General features: G+C 38.2%; 1 protein-coding gene, 1 long non-coding RNA gene and 1 pseudogene across 2 annotated transcripts; 1 reads left to right on the top strand and 2 right to left on the bottom strand.

Annotated features, from left to right (window-relative positions):
- The first annotated feature begins 3,871 nt into the window (after positions 1–3,871).
- On the top strand, positions 3,872–5,743 carry LOC113330503 (ethylene-responsive transcription factor ABR1-like). Its single transcript, XM_026577306.1, has 2 exons — positions 3,872–4,571; positions 4,935–5,743. Exons 1-2 carry the CDS (start codon positions 4,004–4,006, stop codon positions 5,741–5,743), a joined length of 1,377 nt encoding a protein of 458 aa, XP_026433091.1. The 5' UTR covers positions 3,872–4,003.
- A 190-nt stretch (positions 5,744–5,933) lies between these two features.
- Positions 5,934–12,737, bottom strand: LOC113330361 (annotated as a pseudogene).
- On the bottom strand, positions 10,192–10,584 carry LOC113330362. Its single transcript, XR_003350200.1, has 3 exons — positions 10,541–10,584; positions 10,356–10,448; positions 10,192–10,273 (listed from the first exon to the last, which is right to left on the bottom strand). It is a non-coding gene; the product is annotated as an uncharacterized LOC113330362 (long non-coding RNA).
- Positions 12,738–19,982: the final 7,245 nt, after the last annotated feature.

Below are 19,982 nucleotides of genomic sequence, written 5' to 3'. Positions count from 1 at the left end.
TGTTCTGGATTATGGAGGAGACTGGTGGTGGGAGGAAGCTGGAGCATCCCCCCCCCCCCCCCCCCCCCCCCCCCCCCCCCCCTAAGGCCTACATGTTTTTCTTTGGTATCATAAGGTTGTTGTGGCCTGTGCAATCTGGGTTTCTTAGAGGGTTTAAAAAATTTATGTTAACCTCGTAGACAAGAAATTTGGGTTCATAAATGGGATTGGGGTTCACTCTATCCCCATGAATTGAAAATGGATGAATAATCTTGAAAGAAGAACTCTTCTTTTCCAGTTGGAATGAGTCTTCTGCCACCGGCTGGCTAGTCAATATCGTCAATGTGGGAATAATTTGCCTGAATTTTGACTGGTGTCCTTGATGAATTGTTTCAGAAATGACAGCCAACTGTTGTTCATTTTGTTGATTGTTAATTATTATCATGGGAGACCTTTTCTTTTCTAAACAGTGGTACCTCATCCTTCTTCAATAAAGATGCAAGCAAATGTGAAAAACGAGTTCTTTTCCTCTTGAAGTACTATTGTTTAAGTTTTTGAGGATGGTATTAGGTGTAGTGTAGGTGTTAAGGGGTGGTTATTTACAAATAACAAATAAAATGACTTCTAATAAAGAAGTAGAAAATGCCTTATTTAATTTTTGTAAGGACGTCATCTGCACCACTGTCATCATGTATTCGTCACAAAATCTGTCAACAACTCCTTCCCCAGCTGCTTATAAGATACTCCTTCGAGAGATGCTCCTTTGAGACAGGAAAATGCTGTGAACGGGACGAGAGGTTTTTTGATAAATGTATGCATAAGACCTTGCCTGGCCCATACATGATACATAAGCCAAATAGTCCATGGAGAGCAAGTACCGCTTTGTGAAGCCACTAGGCCGAACCAGAGAGAGTTCCTGAGAACCCAAACAGAGCGGAGAAGCCATTAGCTTCAGCCTTGTTTAGGAGTGAGCAGGTCCATAAAACTTATGTCGTCCTTATTGTCGCCATCACTATTGCATCATGTACACGCACACCCTTGAGTGAACTTTGTTGATGGTTAGAAGGTAGAATCAGAATCCATTATTGATCTTTAAATAACAGGTCAGATCAGGACTCAGATGTCGGTTGAAGATCCAAGTTAAACATTGTCGACTAAGTCGCACGGGTTGTGGGCTACATTCATGATATTAAAGTATACTTTTAAAAGATAGTTGACCCAATGTAGTTAATATCGGATACCGGTTTGTCTCGGCCGAGGACCGGTACACTGGGACAACATTGTATCGGGCAGATTTCGGTTTCAAATATCGGTGTAATATCGGTTTTAAATTTATATATATAATTTATATTGTTTCACACAAAATTAGACAAAATAAAAATATATCAATTTTAGAAAAACAAAATTCATTCAAAACATAAGAGCCGATATGTGAAGTTCAAATTGGAAAAAGGGGAGAAACTTCACAACTTTAAAGTTCACCATCTAGAATGATAATTAAACAGTACATTACATTTTTAATCAAATTCCCCAACAGGAACTTGCTAAACCACCTCCAAGTGGGAACCCACCCCCACTGATTACAGTTCCCAATTACCTTCTCTCTCTTCGACTTACAAAAAAAAAAGAAAAAAAAATCTCTCTCTTCGAGTCTTTCCTCCTTGTTTATGTCGAAATTTTAAACCCTAGCCCCAATTTTTCACTCACTATATCCTTCTCCGTTTCCATCACTGTAATCTCCATGGATTTCAGATTTTGACCTGCAAATAGAAATGCTCTGTCTCCTCCGTATTACTTCCCTCCCAATTCCCGTAACAACAATTATTTCACAGAACAAGCAATGCGAGGTATGATTCACTAACTCAAAACAAAACCTTGATCTGATTTTCTTGATACTAATTTTTTTGCTTGTTTGTTTTTCAGATGGTTATTTCAGCAATGGAATCAAAAGAAGAGATTTCTTTAGTGATTCAGATCCTGTTAGAGAAGAAGCAATTCAAAGGGAAATTCAAAAAAGAAGAATTCGTGAAGAGATATTGCAGCTGAACTTATCCGTAGACGTGAATTAGAAGCTGAAGTTAAAAGAGAAATGGATATGGAGAGACAATTAGGGTTTCCATTACTTCCTAATTCGTTGCATAATAATCTTAATAATTAAGTGATTGAGGCTTCTTCTTCTAGGTTACAGGACAGATTTCCAATCTCATTACAACCTGAAGTTGAGAGCTTTGGAAGGCTACCATTTCAGCGGCATCCTGATGCGGTTAAAATCACTGAGGTTGGTAAGAGGAATTCGTTTTACAATTTACATTTAAAGTAAGATTTGATTGAATTTTTTTTCCCCTTCATTGTTTTGATTTTGATCTGATTAACTCTGATGTGTGTTAATGATTATGATGAATTGAATAGTAGGATTTTCCCAACTTGGGAATTGTAGAAAGCTAGAGCCAAACAAAAATTCTGAAACTGTCGCATATCGGAAAAACCGGACTATATCGTTTCGTGCATATCGGCCGATATTATCGACTAAATATCGGACCACGATATTTGTGTTTTCGTTTCGCTCTAACAACGGTACACGAAATTCCGCCGATATTTCGGCCGGTACGAGCGAAATTGACTACATTGAGTTGACCCCGTTTTGGTATATGACTTTATAGGGATGACTGTTCCTTTTAAATTTAATTACTTTAGTTCCTTCGATTCCCCATCATGACTCCATGCCCCGTCTCTTTAAATAAGCCCCAAAACGAGTAGGTAATCACCCCCTTTACCATGCCCAGGGTCGATAAGGACTTGGGGATGGGGCCATGTCACCTCTATGCGAAGTAGCTAGCAGCTTGTGTTTTGGCTAGCTCGGTTGCTATAATATCAACAAAATAAGAATTTAGAAAGACATCCAATAGATTACCACGGATAGGCGGATAGCTTGGCCTAACTCGCACACTCGGATAAGATTTTCTACTGTACCCTCCAAATTTTGTCAATTTCTTAACACCTCCACTCATGTTTCCATGAGAAAAACATTTCCTTTAAACTTACCGGGGAGTCCTCAGACAACAACAATAAGTCGCCAGTCCTAGGTTGAAAAACCCCTTGTTCAATTAGTCGGGCAGTTAATTGAGAGTCAATCCAAATCCAAATTCTCTTCCCTTTCCCTCTGTACATCCCTTATATCTCTGTGGATAGATGGCTAAATTATATTGTGACATCTTAGATACGTGCATGCTCACTCAGCATTATCATTCCGGCATGCATTTAACCTTTTCCGTCCAGAAAACTCAAAAAAATAAACAAAAAATAATAAATTATTTTGCTTTTATAATTAAATATATAAAAATGTAAATTAGGAAACCTCCACGCAAAAAAGCAATCTTCTTCTTCTCCAAATTCAATATTCCAATCAAATCTTCAACAACACCTACATGTTAACAATGTTATAATGAAAAAAAAAAAAAACTGATTCTTTGTAACCCTCTATCTATAATCATGTATAAGTTCCTTTTAGTAGTAATAACTAATAATAATGCACCGTACATGTTAGTAATAAATATATATTGCGGTGTGAACTTCAGCTTAATGTAGCCAAAGTCGGTTCATGTTCTTCGCATATATATCGATTAGTCTTACAAAACGTACTGCCAAAATATAAATAGTATAAGGATTAAGATTTAGAACAAGGCTTACACGATGAAATATATCTTTAAGCCTCTCATATAAAATAGTAAACCACCAACATATCACCACATGTAAAAATGCAATATATTATATGGAGTCATGACATACGCTCACACGCAAAAGAGCTACAGGTGGTGTCTTAGTTTTAAAGACTACTACAACTCATTTCAATCCTCATCATCTCTAATGGCGGCCATCTACCTCGCACCCGTCTAGAGGTTTCCTATATCCCCTTGCTATTCTATCTCTTTATCTGAAATTAATTTTGGTCACCATCATCACACAAAATATATATAGAGAGAAACAAATCCGTTCAACAAATCATTCCCCGGTTGTTGTCAAATCAATGAGGATTACTAATAAAACTGCTGCTCCAACTTATCAAGAAAACGAGGATACAAACAGTACAACTACAACTAATTATGGTGATGAACAAGCAGCGATTAATGTTAGAAATACTAATCAACCCGCGTCACCAACATCATCAGCTGCACAATCCTCCTCATCACAATCTCATATTCCAAGACAGCAGCAGCAGCAAGGACAAGGGTTTGTAACTTTGGATCATCGAAGTAGTAACGATATGTGGCAGAATAAAGAGATGTCGACGATGATTTCAGCTCTCATCCAGGTTGGATCTACTAGTCATCAGCAGGCTCATAATCAGCCTAACTTGTTGCCACCGCCACCTACTAATTATTACAACTATGGGTCATCATCATCCACCAGTGGTTATGTTAACCCAGCATCAACATCATCACCATGGCCTGTACAGATGATGGCTAGTGGGCAGAAGAGAGGACGTGATCAGGAAGAAGACAATCATCATGATTATCATCCTTCTCATATTAGGGCTTACAGATCAGGGTTTAATAATATCTCTACAACAGCATCTTCTTCTTCAAATATGGCAGGTATGTAAATGTGTGGAACCAAAAAGTACTTGCATTTGCTATACCTAGATTTTTTTACATGTGTTTATACTTGGATTTTGTAGTGGATTTTTTTTTTGTCCAAATGATAAAGCTTCTAATTGATAAGGATTCTTCTTCATTCTTTTTTTTTTTTTTGGTAATTTGATAACATACGTATCTATCTCAACTGCCCACATGTCGAGAACGCAACAAGTGTTTACATATATTAACTAGTCATGCATATGGAAGCTCATCTCTCTCTGGGAGTGGACTCATACCCTAAGAAAGGAATGTAACAAGTGTCAAAATGATAGCTCCATTGTGTTGCCAAGTTTCTTCTAATCAAGGGTTGCATGTGTGCAGTGACTGGTGGTGCAAACGTTACAACCACAACAACATTGACTACTACTCCATCCGTTGATGATAATCCCTATAAGATAACAACTGCAAGAAGATATAGAGGAGTAAGGCAGAGACCATGGGGGAAATGGGCAGCAGAGATAAGAGACCCTCAAAAAGCTGCTAGGGTTTGGTTAGGTACATTTGACACTGCAGAGGCAGCTGCAAGAGCTTATGATGAAGCTGCTCTCAAATTCAGAGGAAGCAAAGCTAAACTTAACTTTCCTGAAGATGTCACTAGTCTTCCCAGACCATCATCTACTACAGCTACGCAACCATCAATTTCTCCTGCAGCAGCAGCCACAACATCCCATCTTTTTCGTCCAGCGGTAGTAGTTCCTAATTCTTCATCATCACAGCCAAATACTCATTTTTTCTCTACACTACTCTCAGATCAAATTAACCACCAGCAGGAAGTCAATAGAAGAGTTTACAATATTCAACAGGATCAGTACTTATCTCGATTAGTAAATCATAACATGTTTAATCCTTCTTCAGCTCCGCCTTTTGCTACTTCTTATTCTTCGACAACTATGTCTTCCTCTGCCCCTGCTTCAGATCCTACCACATCTTCACTATTTATCCAAAATCAGCAGCAGCACCAACAAATGAGGGGTGGTTATGGCATGGTGAGACCATCCACATCGACGTCTTATAGTAAAATTGATGATGATGACAAGAGCGGAATAATTAGTGTTACCAATTCTTCAGCGGTGCCATTTTGGTCACATGCATCAGCTGCAGATGATCCATCATCTTCTTCTGGTTCTTGACAATGCTTACGTTTAAATGTTTCCTTTTCTTCTTCCCGTTTTTGTAAATTTACATACTTGCATACTGTATGTTATACGACCTTGTTTCAATTTATCATGTCAATGATTCTTGTTCTTTTTGATTTTTATGAGGTGTAAATGTATTAGCTCGTCAGAATAGAGATTCCAGAAGGTACAATAAGGACGCCAGTAAGAGTTTGAAACTCGTTAAACACATTATGATAGAGGATCATAGCTCTGAGAACAAAGAGCTCATACACATTCATAGCTGCCACCAGTACTCCTAGGGCTATGCTTGATTTTGGGAGGGATTCTGTTACTGGCTCTCAAAATAACATTACATTGCCCTATTGATTTTGGGAGGGATTCTGCTACTGGCTCTTAAAATAACATTACATTACCCTATACATCTCGCCAGAACAAGTTTCTCACTCAGATCACATATCTACAAATAAGGTATACTTGTCAGCTTCCACAAGCCAAGCACTCATCTCGGTTCTCTAAAGAGCATATCACTTGTGCGGCAGCAGCCATCTTAACATCATCCTCTTCCCTCTTCGCTGCCTTTGATTTCCCCTCCTGCATGAATTCCATTGCCACTCAATATCTTATCACCGATTAAGTGGATAAAGAACTCAATAAACTCAAATCATGTGTTATTGTCCTGGGAAGGTCTTGGACTCGCCACGGAGAGAGAGAGAGAAAACCATCACATGCAGTCCATCAGATGAACACATCCATTAATATATACTAGTGCCACTTACCTTGTTGAGGATAAATGCTGCTGCTGATGTTGTATCCACAGTAAACTTAATTGCCTCAGTCGCAGCACGAGTGCGCCAATAATACATTCCAGTTTTCAGCCCCTATTACACCATCATGTGGTTTCAATCATTGTTAACGGCTGAATATTCAAAAAGAAATATAACTCAAATGTACCCAATAAAATCGCATTACAACCATAAAAATACCTTTGACCAAGTATGGAAGTGCAACGATGTGAGTTTCTCAAAATTAGGTTTGTCCATGTGGATATTCAAGCTCTGACTCTGATCAATGTAACACCCACGATCAACAGCCATGTTAACCAAAGACTTCTGTTTTATCTCCCACACAGTCCTGGATCATACATATTCTCACATTGTTCTGTAAGTCAATTAGTGGTGTAAACACCAGAATAATCATTTACAACAATCACAGAATTGAGACCACTGAATAGAAGCTGAACCTGAGCACCAGCATTGTTATCATAGTTATCCATATATACCTGTAAATTGCCTTCAGATCATCGGGAATCTCTGGAATGTTGATAATTGATCCATCATCACTTATTATCTTGTTTTTAAGAGCAGGGGACCAGAGACCCATCTCAGTCAAGTCATGAAGGAGATGTTTGTTCACAACAACAAACTCACCACTGCATGCATCACATACGAAAGAATATAGCTAGGTTTAAGATTAACTAGAGAAGGAAGTGATGTGTTCTAGCCTGGCAGAAAACAAATCGAATTGGGGCAGCAAGAAAGAAAGCGCTAACCTTAGCACTCTACGACTATAGATGTTAGACTATATGGTTCAAAATACTCATTATTGCCAAGAATTTGGCTGGTGGAAGTAGTTGGCATGGGTGCTACGAGAAGAGAATTCCTCACTCCGTTCTTGGCGACCATTTCTCTGAGGTCACTCCAATCCCAACGATCTGTTGGTGTTACACCCCACATGTCTGGTTGAAAAACTCCCTGCACGCAGATCAGCTACAGTTTATGTTATTAGGTAATATATATTCACAAGGTCAAGGATGTGCTGAAACCCCATGCAACTGTCTGGCTAGTGCCAACAGTTAGATAAGGATTATTGCCATAGGTTTTGGATATTGATAAACATACCAACTACTTGCTAGCTCAAATCGATTAGAGAAATTACAGAAGAACAACTTAATTTATGCTTTCTTCTTTAATAATAATAAAAAAAAAATACTTAAGAAAGTAAAACACTACTTCAGGCTCAATTAATATAGAATTATGTATTAACATACCCCAAAAGATAGATCAATTATAAAGGCAGAGCCAGCTCTACCAAATTACTAACCTTGCTAACAGGACTCCCGTGATATGTCTCATAAGGACCTTCCTTTGCTGCCAGCTCAGAAGAAGCTTTCAAAGCATGGTAGTAGATGCACTCAAATACATCTCTGTTAAGTTGTTGAGCCTGTAGACAACCATGAAATCTCAATTTACAAAAAGCCCAATTTGAAAACAATTCATTGTAGGTGTTGCAAGAATCAACAGCACCTCTGGAGAATCAAATGGCATTCCTAGCAAGATGAAAGTATCAGCAAGACCCTGGATTCCTATTCCAATTGGCCTGTGCCTCATATTTGATCTTTTTGCAGTATCCACAGGGTAGTAGCTTATGTCAATAACCTTGTTGAGATTGGTGGTAACAACCGTTGTAACCTGAGCAACAAAAAAAAAAGAGATTATTGAGTAAGTTTCTAAACAGGAAATAAAACTGTAGTAATGCATATGTAAGAACGACACGGGATATCGTAAACAAACCTCTGCCAGTTTTTTAAAATCAAAACATCTGTCTTTAGAATCCCTACTCCCAACCAGCTTAGATTCAATAGGGACATTCTATAACCAAGAAAAACATCATGAATGAACGAGAGTATCAAAGGGTTATCAAGAGCCATGAAGTATATTTCATAAACTTGACGGTCCAGACCCACCTTCTCCCTGACAAATCGTGGCAGGGCAATGGATGCCAAATTACAAACTGCAGTTTCTGTGGGACTTGTATATTCAATTATCTCTGTGCACAAATTTGAAGATTTAATAGTTCCCAGGTTCTGCTGGTTACTTTTTCTGTTGCAAGTATCCTGGAAAAACAAAGAAAAAAAATAAAACAGTGAACAGGAGATATAGAAGTGATTTTGTGCACACTGACCAAACAACTATGCAAAGCACCTTGACGAGCATATACGGGTTTCCAGTTTCTATCTGGGATTTCAGAATCTCAAACCACAGATTTTGTGCAGGAATCACCTTCTTTGCTTTACCCTGTCATAAATCATCCAGAACAGTGAGTGAACTACCAAACTATGAGTTTTAACTCAAACACAAAGAGCGAAGGTTGCCAATGTTGCCTGTGTACCTCCACCTCGTACTTGGTATACAGCTTCTCAAACTCATCACCCCAACAATCAGCCAAGCCTGGAGCCTCATTTGGGCAAAACAACGACCATTGCCCATTAGTCTGGACCCGTTTCATGAAAAGATCAGGAACCCAAAGACCATAAAATAGATCACGAGCTCGGTGTTCTTCCTATAAGAGTACATATTTACAACCGTAATTACTTGAACTTGTTGGAGAGAAGCACTCTAGTACAATAAAAAGAAATGGACGAAACTAACATATCCTACACTAGTCACAAGAAATGAACAAAGTAAAATTGAGTTGAATTTTAGACATACCGCTCCATGATTTTTTCTGAGATCTAAAAACTCGAAAATATCTGCATGCCAAGGCTCCAAATACACAGCAAAGGCACCTATATGTGCAAGTGCAACACAATTACATCAAACTAGTGTAACTAAAATGGAACAGTGAAATTTATGAAATAGTTCCACTTATATAGACACAAAATGTGGTTAATACACATAGACATGCTAGAGCAAATGATCATAACTTGAGAAAGTAAAAGTAATAAGAGGTGGAGGACAGTTACCTTCTTAGAAAAAAAACACAAAAAAAACAAAAAAAAAAACAAAAAAAAACAAAAAAAAAACCCCCCCCCCAACAAAAAGCTTTCAAAGCATGGTAGTAGATGCACTCAAATACATCTCTGTTAAGTGTTGAGCCTGTAGACAACCATGAAATCTCAATTTACAAAAAGCCCAATTTGAAAACAATTCATTGTAGGTGTTGCAAGAATCAACAGCACCTCTGGAGAATCAAATGGCATTCCTAGCAAGATGAAAGTATCAGCAAGACCCTGGATTCCTATTCCAATTGGCCTGTGCCTCATATTTGATCTTTTTGCAGTATCCACAGGGTAGTAGCTTATGTCATAACCTTGTTGAGATTGGTGGTAACAACCGTTTAACCTGAGCAACAAAAAAAAAGAGATTATTGAGTAAGTTTCTAAACAGGAATAAAACTGTAGTAATGCATATGTAAGAACGACACGGGATATCGTAAACAAACCTCTGCCAGTTTTTTAAATCAAAACATCTGTCTTTAGAATCCCTACTCCCAACCAGCTTAGATTCAATAGGGACATTCTATAACCAAGAAAAACATCATGAATGAACGAGAGTATCAAAGGGTTATCAAGAGCCATGAAGTATATTTCATAAACTTGACGGTCCAGACCCACCTTCTCCCTGACAAATCGTGGCAGGGCAATGGATGCCAAATTACAAACTGCAGTTTCTGTGGGCTTGTATATTCAATTATCTCTGTGCACAAATTTGAAGATTTAATAGTTCCCAGGTTCTGCTGGTTACTTTTTCTGTTGCAAGTATCCTGGAAAAACAAAGAAAAAAAATAAAACAGTGAAAGGAGATAGAAGTGATTTTGTGCACACTGACCAAACTATGCAAAGCACCTTGACGAGCATATACGGGTTTCCAGTTTCTATCTGGGATTTCAGAATCTCAAACCACAGATTTTGTGCAGGAATCACCTTCTTTGCTTTACCCTGTCATAAATCATCCAGAACAGTGAGTGAACTACCAAACTATGATTTTAACTCAAACACAAAGAGCGAAGGTGCCAATGTTGCCTGTGTACCTCCACCTCGTACTTGGTATACAGCTTCTCAAACTCATCACCCCACAATCAGCCAAGCCTGGAGCCTCATTTGGGCAAAACAACGACCATTGCCCATTAGTCTGGACCCGTTTCATGAAAGATCAGGAACCCAAAGACCATAAATAGATCACGAGCTCGTGTTCTTCCTATAAGAGTACATATTTAACCGTAATTACTTGAACTTGTTGGAGAGAAGCACTCTGTACAATCAAAAGAAATGGACGAAACTAACATATCCTACACTAGTCACAAGAAATGAACAAAGTAAAATTGAGTGAATTTTAGACATACCGCTCCATGATTTTTTCTGAGATCTAAAAACTCGAAAATATCTGCATGCCAAGGCTCCAAATACACAGCAAAGGCACCTATATGTGCAAGTGCAACACAATTACATCAAACTAGTGTAACTAAAATGGAACAGTGAAATTTATGAAATAGTTCCACTTATATAGACACAAAATGTGGTTAATACACATAGACATGCTAGAGCAAATGATCATAACTTGAGAAAGTAAAAGTAATAAGAGGTGGTATGGATAAGCTTACCCTTCTCCCCCCCCCCCCCCCCCCCCCCCCCCCCCCCCCTTGATCAACATAACGAGCAGTATCATTAAACACGCGTAGCATTGGAACAATGCCATTAGAGGTCCCATTCGTACCACGAATATAACTCCCTGTGGCACGAATATTATGGATAGAAACACCAATTCCTCAGAGCAGATTCAATGTCATCCTTGTGAATTCCAACAGCAACCCTCATCAGCATGTGTTGTGGCCTCTCCACAATCTTCCCCTGAACCTTTAGGAGGTATGATCTCTCAAGGGTTTTAAAACCAAAGTAATCATAGTCAAAGTCTCTGTCATAATTGATCTGACTATCCAGCAGCTCGGCATTCTGAAACAAATAACAAAGTCCCTTTTATCTATCAATGTAGCTAACCTAACTTTAATATCATCGCGTAAAATCAAACTACAAAAGAATATTTTGCTCAAGAACATCCAACAAGCAGCACCAGATAAAACAGTAAAACTGAACACAACTTTCAAACAATTGTTCCACTACAACTCGTACTAGTGTTTGACACTTTCTCACCTTCATGACTATCTCGTATACATCATCAGCAACAAGAGACGCCATCAATCCTGATCCCTTGTCAATATGATTGTACATATCCTTTATCCTGTATAAACCACTCTTATCAAGACCATGTCTTATCACTTGTAATTTACAGAAAATAATGTTATTATTCATTAGATAAATTTAACTTTTAAATTTTTTTGTAAGCAAGAAGGGCAAAATTTCAAAATATTTCTATTAACTATTTAGCTGAGGAAAAATAGTGATCTGCAACTTACGTCTCTGCGAATGATGTCTTTGTGTTCTTATGCAGACTTGAGACGGCAATTCTAGTGGCCAACTACATCGGAAAATAAAAATAAATAAAAATGAATTACTAAACATTCACAAAAGAAAACAGTATACAAATGAGAATTATAACAAAGGGAAAAGAGTTAGTACCTCAGCGTAATGAGGATGGTTAGCAGTCATCCCAGCGGCTGTCTCAGAAGCAAGTTGATCAATCTGCATAGTTGTAATCCCTTTGTAGACCCCAGCGCAAACCTTTTGAGAGACGAGAACAGGGTCACAATGATCTTTGTTAAGACCATAACTCAACTTTTTTAGACGAGATGTGATCTTATCGAATTGTACCACCTCTTCCCTACCATCTCTCTTAACAACAAACATTTTCTGTTTCAATATTTAGATGAGGAATTCTGTCGAACGGGTGTTAGATATCTACTAAGTATACATATATGCTTAGTAGAAGAGAAGACTTTGATTGAATAAAGAAGGGGGGGAGTCGGAAGTGTATGGAAGAAGATTGGTTTCTTACTAGGGTTTCGTGTTATTAATTAAATAGGTGGTGTTGGTAGTTATTGAATGTTTCAGTTTTCAATTTTTCATTTTCGAATTTTCCCTCCATGATTGCCTTTCAAGTTTCAAGTTTCCCGCCGAGGTTTTTCACTCATCGATAATTTTCAGGAGTTCCTTTCGGAACATTGACTGTGAGGAAAATCTAGACAAATTTGCCGTACTTCTTCGAGTCCCGAAACGATTTTTTTATTCAATACCACGATTTTTGGATAACTTTTATGTTTCGGAGGACGTATCATTTCTGTTTCTCAAAAATGTTGTTACATCTCAAAATGGGAAGACTTGCTCGGCTATTTATAGCCATGAGTTTTAAGGCGGTAATTTAAACAAAGTCGACACGTGTTCCCAGTTTAACATCAACTTATGCTTATCTAATATAAGCGGTTAACCTAGAAGTAAATCCAGTGTTCACTTACTGGATTGTTCCAGAAAATGGTGGGCCATCAATAGGTGACGTGGTCACATAACACTCCTCCTTGGAACCACCATCATAAAACATTTGCCCGTCAAATCCTTGTCAGAAAATCTAGTAGGACAAAAATTGGTCGTATGAATGAAAGTATAACACTTGGAGCCTTTATCGTGGTGTTGGATGTCACGAACTTTTTCCCTTTGTCAAAAATTGCGTCAGGAAAATTACTTGGGACAAAATCTGAGCGCCTACAATGCATATTAATGCCGACATCAATGGGCATGTTTCCTTGATAAATACGACTACCCAATACCGCATTTCAAGAAATTCTATGGATGTATATCTCTTTAGATGGTAACCACCCTTCTAATATTGTTATCTCATTAAAAACCTCGTCAGGAAAATCCATTGGGACAAAAACTTGAACGTAGGAAAACATTAGTCCTCAGAACAGTGTTGAACCCGCAGATGTTGCCTCGTTAAAACCTTGTCCGGAAAACCCAGAGAGACAAAAACCAAGACGAAGGAAAAAGAGTAAAACATGTCGAATTGCGGATATCATTTGACTCGCATGCCTAGTTAAAACCTTGACAAGGAAAACCCGGTGGGACAAAACCTTAACTAAGGAGAAATAGCACACGACGTAATGTCCAACACTTCCTATATCCATAGTCTTTTATAGCTTTACTCCCCCTGACGAGTAGCCTACTTAGTTGATCATTGCGCCCGATAATACTGCATAGAGACCACAAACCATCTTTTAATGTCTTCAGCGGTTTCCTTTGCTTGAGAAACTTGGTCCGATTTTACTCTATGCAATATCTTAATGATCATCTGGTTGTTCCAGCCTCTATTCTCTACTAGCTTTGTCTGAACAATCATAACAGATTGGAGGAAAACAAGTATCGTCTATTACCAGACTAGTAGCTAGGAAAATGTTTAGCTGCTTTAACAAATCTTCCAAAAAAAAATCAAAACTCAAACAGTCCGATTAGCTTTTCTCTGTGGGAGACATCCAGCGATATTTTATGCAAAAGATCAAGCTTAATGATACCACGAAGATGAAAGAGTTTTCTTCGGACCAATGTCTCGATATTGGTGTTAGGTAGAACCAGGCTTACAAACCCAATATCAGGTATCTATAGCATATTTCATCTAGTAAACCATTTACACATCTTTTCTGTAATGCGAACCACACAGTGATACATCTCCTTTGTTGAGATGTAAACCGATCAATCTTAAAAGTAAGAGATCGAATAGTTGTAATCATATTAGCCTGTCCATTTAAACATGTTTAAACCTTAAATGTTGACAAAATTAAAGGACTTGAAACTATAATGCTCAACCAACATATTGAGACCTTGTTTTACCGAGAATCTCACCTCGAACTCCTGCTTTAAGCATTCTCGTGCTTTGGAGAACTCTTCAGGAGTTCCAGTCAAATAGATGTTGCATAAATCAAATCTAGTAAATGCATAATTTAAGATGGTTCACATATCCCTGGATAACATAAGCATTCACTTAGATGATTGATTACCTTCGTCCTTGTTGGGCGAATGCATTGGACATGGTAATTCTACTGATAGGTCAAAATCTTCAGGAATTGTCTGAGGTTACTCGTATCATGTTTTCACACAGATTTGCATTAACCATATCTACTAGACGCACGTCTAGTCCTTAAAGACTGCCAGACAAATACCCAAGAGGTAGTTGCATCCATAATAGAGAATGTTTCTTTGTAATCCATTTCAGATTTATGTAAAAAAGACTTTGTGCCATTAGTTGACTTTGCTTTTCTCATTATGCGTAAGCATCCACCTGTAGCCACTAGGGTCACATCATCGGATGTCGGTACTACAAGACACCCACCTGTGGCTAAGAGTAGCTCACATTATCGAGCGTTCTGGTTGCAGTACCAAAACTATGCATTTTATGAAAAACTGATATTCTTCCTGACTCTGTCCTTTTCATTTTAACCAATAATTCCTTTGATGACATTTCCCAATAGAGAACGGATTAATGCCAGCATCATCTATGGCAATATCATTATCAGTGGATACCTTGAAATATATCACCAACAATCATTGTATTAGGATTCATGATTTCTCTATTGCAAGCATGCCACATGGAAATCCCTTCATTTTGAAGTTCCACAGCCTTTGCAGAGACGTTCCCTTGTTAAGAGAACTATACTCAGAGAAATCAGATCCACCTTTTTTAGTCGTTTTTAGAGCGTTATCTTTAAATGATTGTGACTGGTTCTTCCTTTTAGGAGGCGCAGAATATTTTAAGTCAACCAGTCATCCACGCTGAAGGTGTGTTTTATGTGACACACTTGCTACTACAGTCACAACTTCTCAAGGAAGCAAATTGATTTGCAATTTATGAAGATATAAAATCTTCTGCATGTCTTTCATTGCTGAAAACATCAAGATGAGATACATCCTGGTTTATCTTGTGCAAACCAGAATACTTCACGCCGTTTTTTAGGCGACATCCTTTCCTCCCCCAAATGATGGGAAGACTTTCTCATCAAACTTTGCAAATCTTGTAGTAGAGTAGTAACAACAGTGGAATGTAGCACGTCTCAAACAGAAAACATGACAATGGTTCATGAGAAATAAGTTCAGAGTGCGTTAAGAATAAAGAAAACTACTTAATAAATGCAAACAAACAATAGAATACTCACCATCAATGCCTAGAACATCACTAGAATGATACAGCATCAACGACTGGCAAACAAGAGCTTCATTTGAAATCTATATGAGTATAGATACACAGTCACCATCAAGGTGATATGTCGAGTCATGCATGACTACCATACCATACTCCTATGAACCTGGTTAATGTCTGTGGAAACTCCTTTTCAAGGTTGGTGCTATACAACAAGCGACCTTAATTCTCTCATTATTGTGGGACTAAGGTCCTGAAAGCGTATATAAATAAGAGAATACTTTAATACGGACTAAGATCCATATCTGCCAATCATTTAAACTTTGTCGATAATTCCTTTGCAAAGGGGGATATCCATTCACATCGATTTCAGTAGTTACTCTGATTATTATCGACAACTAGTTAACAACCAGTTAATAACAATCTTACATCATTCTGTAGAGTATGAGGATATTCTGATCCATTGGTACCAAACTTCAATATGCGGATATTCCTCTTTGTGAGATATCAACACAAATTTTATGGACATGCTCATCGTCAGGAGATATTAACTCATAACTCAAAGAGAATATGGACGTTATCTAATTAGATTGGCGTACCTCGAACTAGAGGTTTTCGTATATGCTTCTAAGCATATTTTTAGACGAAAAATCGCTGCAATTTCATGGCATGCCTTGCAAGAACTTTAATTTATGTCGAATCAACAAGCGTACTCCTGCTAAATTTAGCAGCAGATTAATCTCCAACACCTCAGGCACTTCTTGGTGTGAGAATTTAGATGGGACACAATTGGAATTAACCAACATCGTCGACGATTCTCCCCCTGATCCTCAGGCGGGAATGTCTCATCAACAGAATATTCAGTTCTGCATGATTCTACCTATCAAGTGAGCAACTGGGTGTAGAAAACAATAATAACACGCAACCCAGGGAAGGTAACTGATCAGGTTTCCTCTCTCGTATACTGTCCAGCTGGAATAATTTAAATAATTTACATTTCCATGTAAAATAAACAGTAAATTGTAAATAAATTTTTTGAACATAAACACTATCTCAATATCGGTACCAGTCCTGCCAAGACGACCGACAGAGACTATCAACAATGGACAGCATTTCAAATGCACGTACCATTTCTTTTATGTCACAATGATAGCAGAGCTATACCAGGCTCTAAGATGGCTTATTCAAACCATTCAGTATGCTACCATCCCGTATTTTTCCACTCCTGGTGATACGGTGTTCATGTAGTATACTAGGTATAACTGCAAAGAAATGAAATGGATAAATAGCAGCAAGCTGCCTTCTCTCTGAATAATCAGAGCCTAACTTTCAATTTGAAAGCAAAAATGGTTTTTTCATTTCATAAAGAAGAGAATACAGGGATTGGTATTACCCAATACAATTCAACTACTAGCCAACGGCTCTTACAACATCAATGACTTAACACGGAACTCGAGAAAATATCTAATCCTACTTTCAGACAGAATTAATGCTAACTCAGCTACCAACACGGAAGACTGACTCGAATTAGAAGGGCTGACTCATCCCCAGAAGCGAGTCAGATGTGTGTATATGACAATGCCTCCCTCTTTAAACATCCTTGTCCTCAAGGATAAAATTTGGAAATTGGGCTCGAATATGAGATAAGTCCTCCCAGGTAGCATCCTCTGCAACTGAATTTGACCAATGTACCAAAATTTGAGAGACAGATTGGTTACCTCTAAGTGTCAGTCTATTGGCTAGAACAGCAGCTGGCTCAACTACAAACTGTCCCTTGTCATCCACCACTGGCAATTGGGGAGTAGGAGGAGCTTTCAGTCCTATATGAAATTTAAGCTGGGAAGCATGGAAGACAAGGTGAATTCTGGAACCTGTAAGCAACACTGCCGATTCTCTGCAAAACTTCAAACGGTCCAAAGTACTTGGATGACAGCTTAAAATTTCTTCTGATAGCTACTGACGTCTTCCTGTAAGACTGCAATTTCAGATAGACCATATCCCCCATTGCAAATTCCCTGTCAGTTCTTTTTTGATCTGCAAAATACTTCATTCTATTCTGGGCTTTAGTCAGATCATCTTTCAGAAGTTGGAGCATCACATCCTTGTCTTTGAGATAAGTTTCTACAGCAGCTACTGAAGTTGTGGTTGTAACTGTAAAGATCAAGTGAGGAGGTTGATAACCATACAATGCTTGAAAAGGAGAAATCTTCAATCTGGTATGATAGTTGGTGTTGAACCACCATTCTGCTAATGCTAACCATTGAGTCCAGTGTTTTGGGTTAGAACTGGTCATGCATCTGAGGTACTGCTCCACACAAGCATTAGTTCTTTCTGTCTGGCCATCTGTTTGAGGATGGTAGACAGTGTTGAGTTTGAGAATTGTTCCCAATGACTTGAAAAGAGCTTGCTAGAATTGGCTGATAAATATTTTGTCTCTGTCACTGACAATGGACTTAGGGATGCCATGCAATTTGAATATGTGGTTGAGGAATTCATGTGCTACCGTAGTAGCTGTGAATGGGTGACTCAAAGGAATGAAGTAACTGGATTTTGTGAGTCTATGAACGACCACTAAAATGACATTCTTTATGTTAGATAAAGGTAAGCCTTATATAAAACCCAGAGAAATATCTTGCCAAGAAGCCTCAGTAATTGGTAAGGGTTGAAGTAAGCCACTAGGAAAAGTAGAGTTACCTTTGTTGCATTGACAAACCTCACAGGAAGCTACAAACTGAATTATATCATCCTTCATATGGGGCCAAAAGAAATAGGATTTTTCTCTTCGATAGGTTCATAGCATGCCAGAATGTCCTCCAACAGCAAAAGAATGCAATGACTAGATTATAGAGTGTTTAACATTATTACTTGACCCAATGTAAAGTCTTCCTTTAAATCTCAAGATGCCCTTTTTGTAAGTGAAGTTAGGATGTGAGGGAGAGATGATGAGTTGAGAAATGTGTTGATGTGCTATGACATCATCTTCATAACTAGATAGAATATCTTGCTGCCGCTGAGGAGCACTGATGGAGAGGGCATTACAATTTACAGATTGCTCTAGCAGTCAGGATAAGGCATCTGCAACTTTGTTGTCCTCAACCTTTTTGTATTTGATAATGTAGTAAAAACCCATCAATTTGCTGAGCCATTTTTGTTGAAGAGCAATGAACAATCTTTGATCCATAAGGTACTTGAGACTCTGGTGATCAGAGTGAATAATGAATTGTCTATGTGAAAGATAATACTTCCATTTCTGCACAACCATGACAACATCCAAGATTTCCTTTTCATAAGTTGAAAGTGCTGAAGCTTTTGGTCCCAAGGCCTTGATGATATCCTGGTTTGCCTTCTTGCATGAGAACAGCTCTTACACCTCTTCCACAAGCATCAGTTTCCAAAACAAATGGTTTGGAGAAGTCAGGTAATGCTAAAACTGGGGATTTAGTCATTGCTTCTTTAAGATCAAGAAAAGCTTGTTCATCATATGGGTTCCATAGGAAGGCATATTTCTTGAGTAAGTCAGTGAGAGGTTTAGCAATGGTTCCATAACCTTTTATGAACCTTCTGTAATAACCAGTCAAACCAAGGAACCCTCTCAAATGTTTCAATGATATAGGTAGAGGCCAAGTTTGCATTGCAGCAATCTTGTCAGGATCAGCAGCTACACCCTGAGCAGAGATTAAGTGACCCAAGTACTCCAGTTTTGGTTGAGCAAATACACACTTTGATAATTTGGCATATAAGGAGTGTTGTCTGAGGATGGAGAATACTTGCTGCAAATGAAGAATGTGTTCTACCATTGAAGAACTATAAACAAGAATGTCATCAAAGAATACCAACACAAATTTCCTCAAATATGGTTGGAAAATTTCATTCATCAAGGACTGGAATGTAGCAGGTGATTGGTCAGGCCAAAGGGAATGACCCTAAACTCATAATGACCATGATGGGTCCTGATGGTTGTCTTATGAATGTTTGGCACATAAACCATGATTTGGTGATACCCTGATCTCAAGTCAATCTTAGAAAAAATAATAGCTCTCTTTAACTCATCTAGCAATTCATCAATTAATGGAATGGGGAATTTGTCTTTAATAGTGGCTTCATTGAGTTTTATATAGTCCACACAAAATCTTTATGTACAATCTTTCTTCTTAACAAGGAGCATGGGAGATGCAAATGGACTATGACTGGTTTGAATTAAGCGTGCAGATAACATATCTTGAGCCATTTTTTCCACCACAGCTTTATGAATGTATGGACACTTATAAGGCCTTTGTGAATGTGGTGTGGTGTTAGGTTTAAGTGGAATTTTATGATCTAAAGTTCTGGGAGGAGGTAAGGTAGTTGGTTCAGCAAAGACATCAGAAAAGGAATCCAAAACTTCAGAAATTTGAGGA

Source organism: Papaver somniferum, unplaced genomic scaffold, assembly GCF_003573695.1.
Source record: "Papaver somniferum cultivar HN1 unplaced genomic scaffold, ASM357369v1 unplaced-scaffold_118, whole genome shotgun sequence".
NCBI classification, from domain to species: domain Eukaryota; kingdom Viridiplantae; phylum Streptophyta; class Magnoliopsida; order Ranunculales; family Papaveraceae; genus Papaver; species Papaver somniferum.
The sequence above is the reverse complement of the archived record's forward strand: the minus strand, read 5'-3'. Positions and strand labels throughout refer to the sequence as shown.

Excerpts from the sequence above, each read along its gene's own strand:
- LOC113330503 (XM_026577306.1), top strand. The coding sequence starts at position 4,004 with ATGAGGATTACTAATAAAACTGCTGCTCCAACTTATCAAGAAAACGAG. Across the intron at positions 4,572-4,934 it reads TTCTTCTTCAAATATGGCAG|TGACTGGTGGTGCAAACGTT; the intron begins GTATGTAAATGT and ends GCATGTGTGCAG.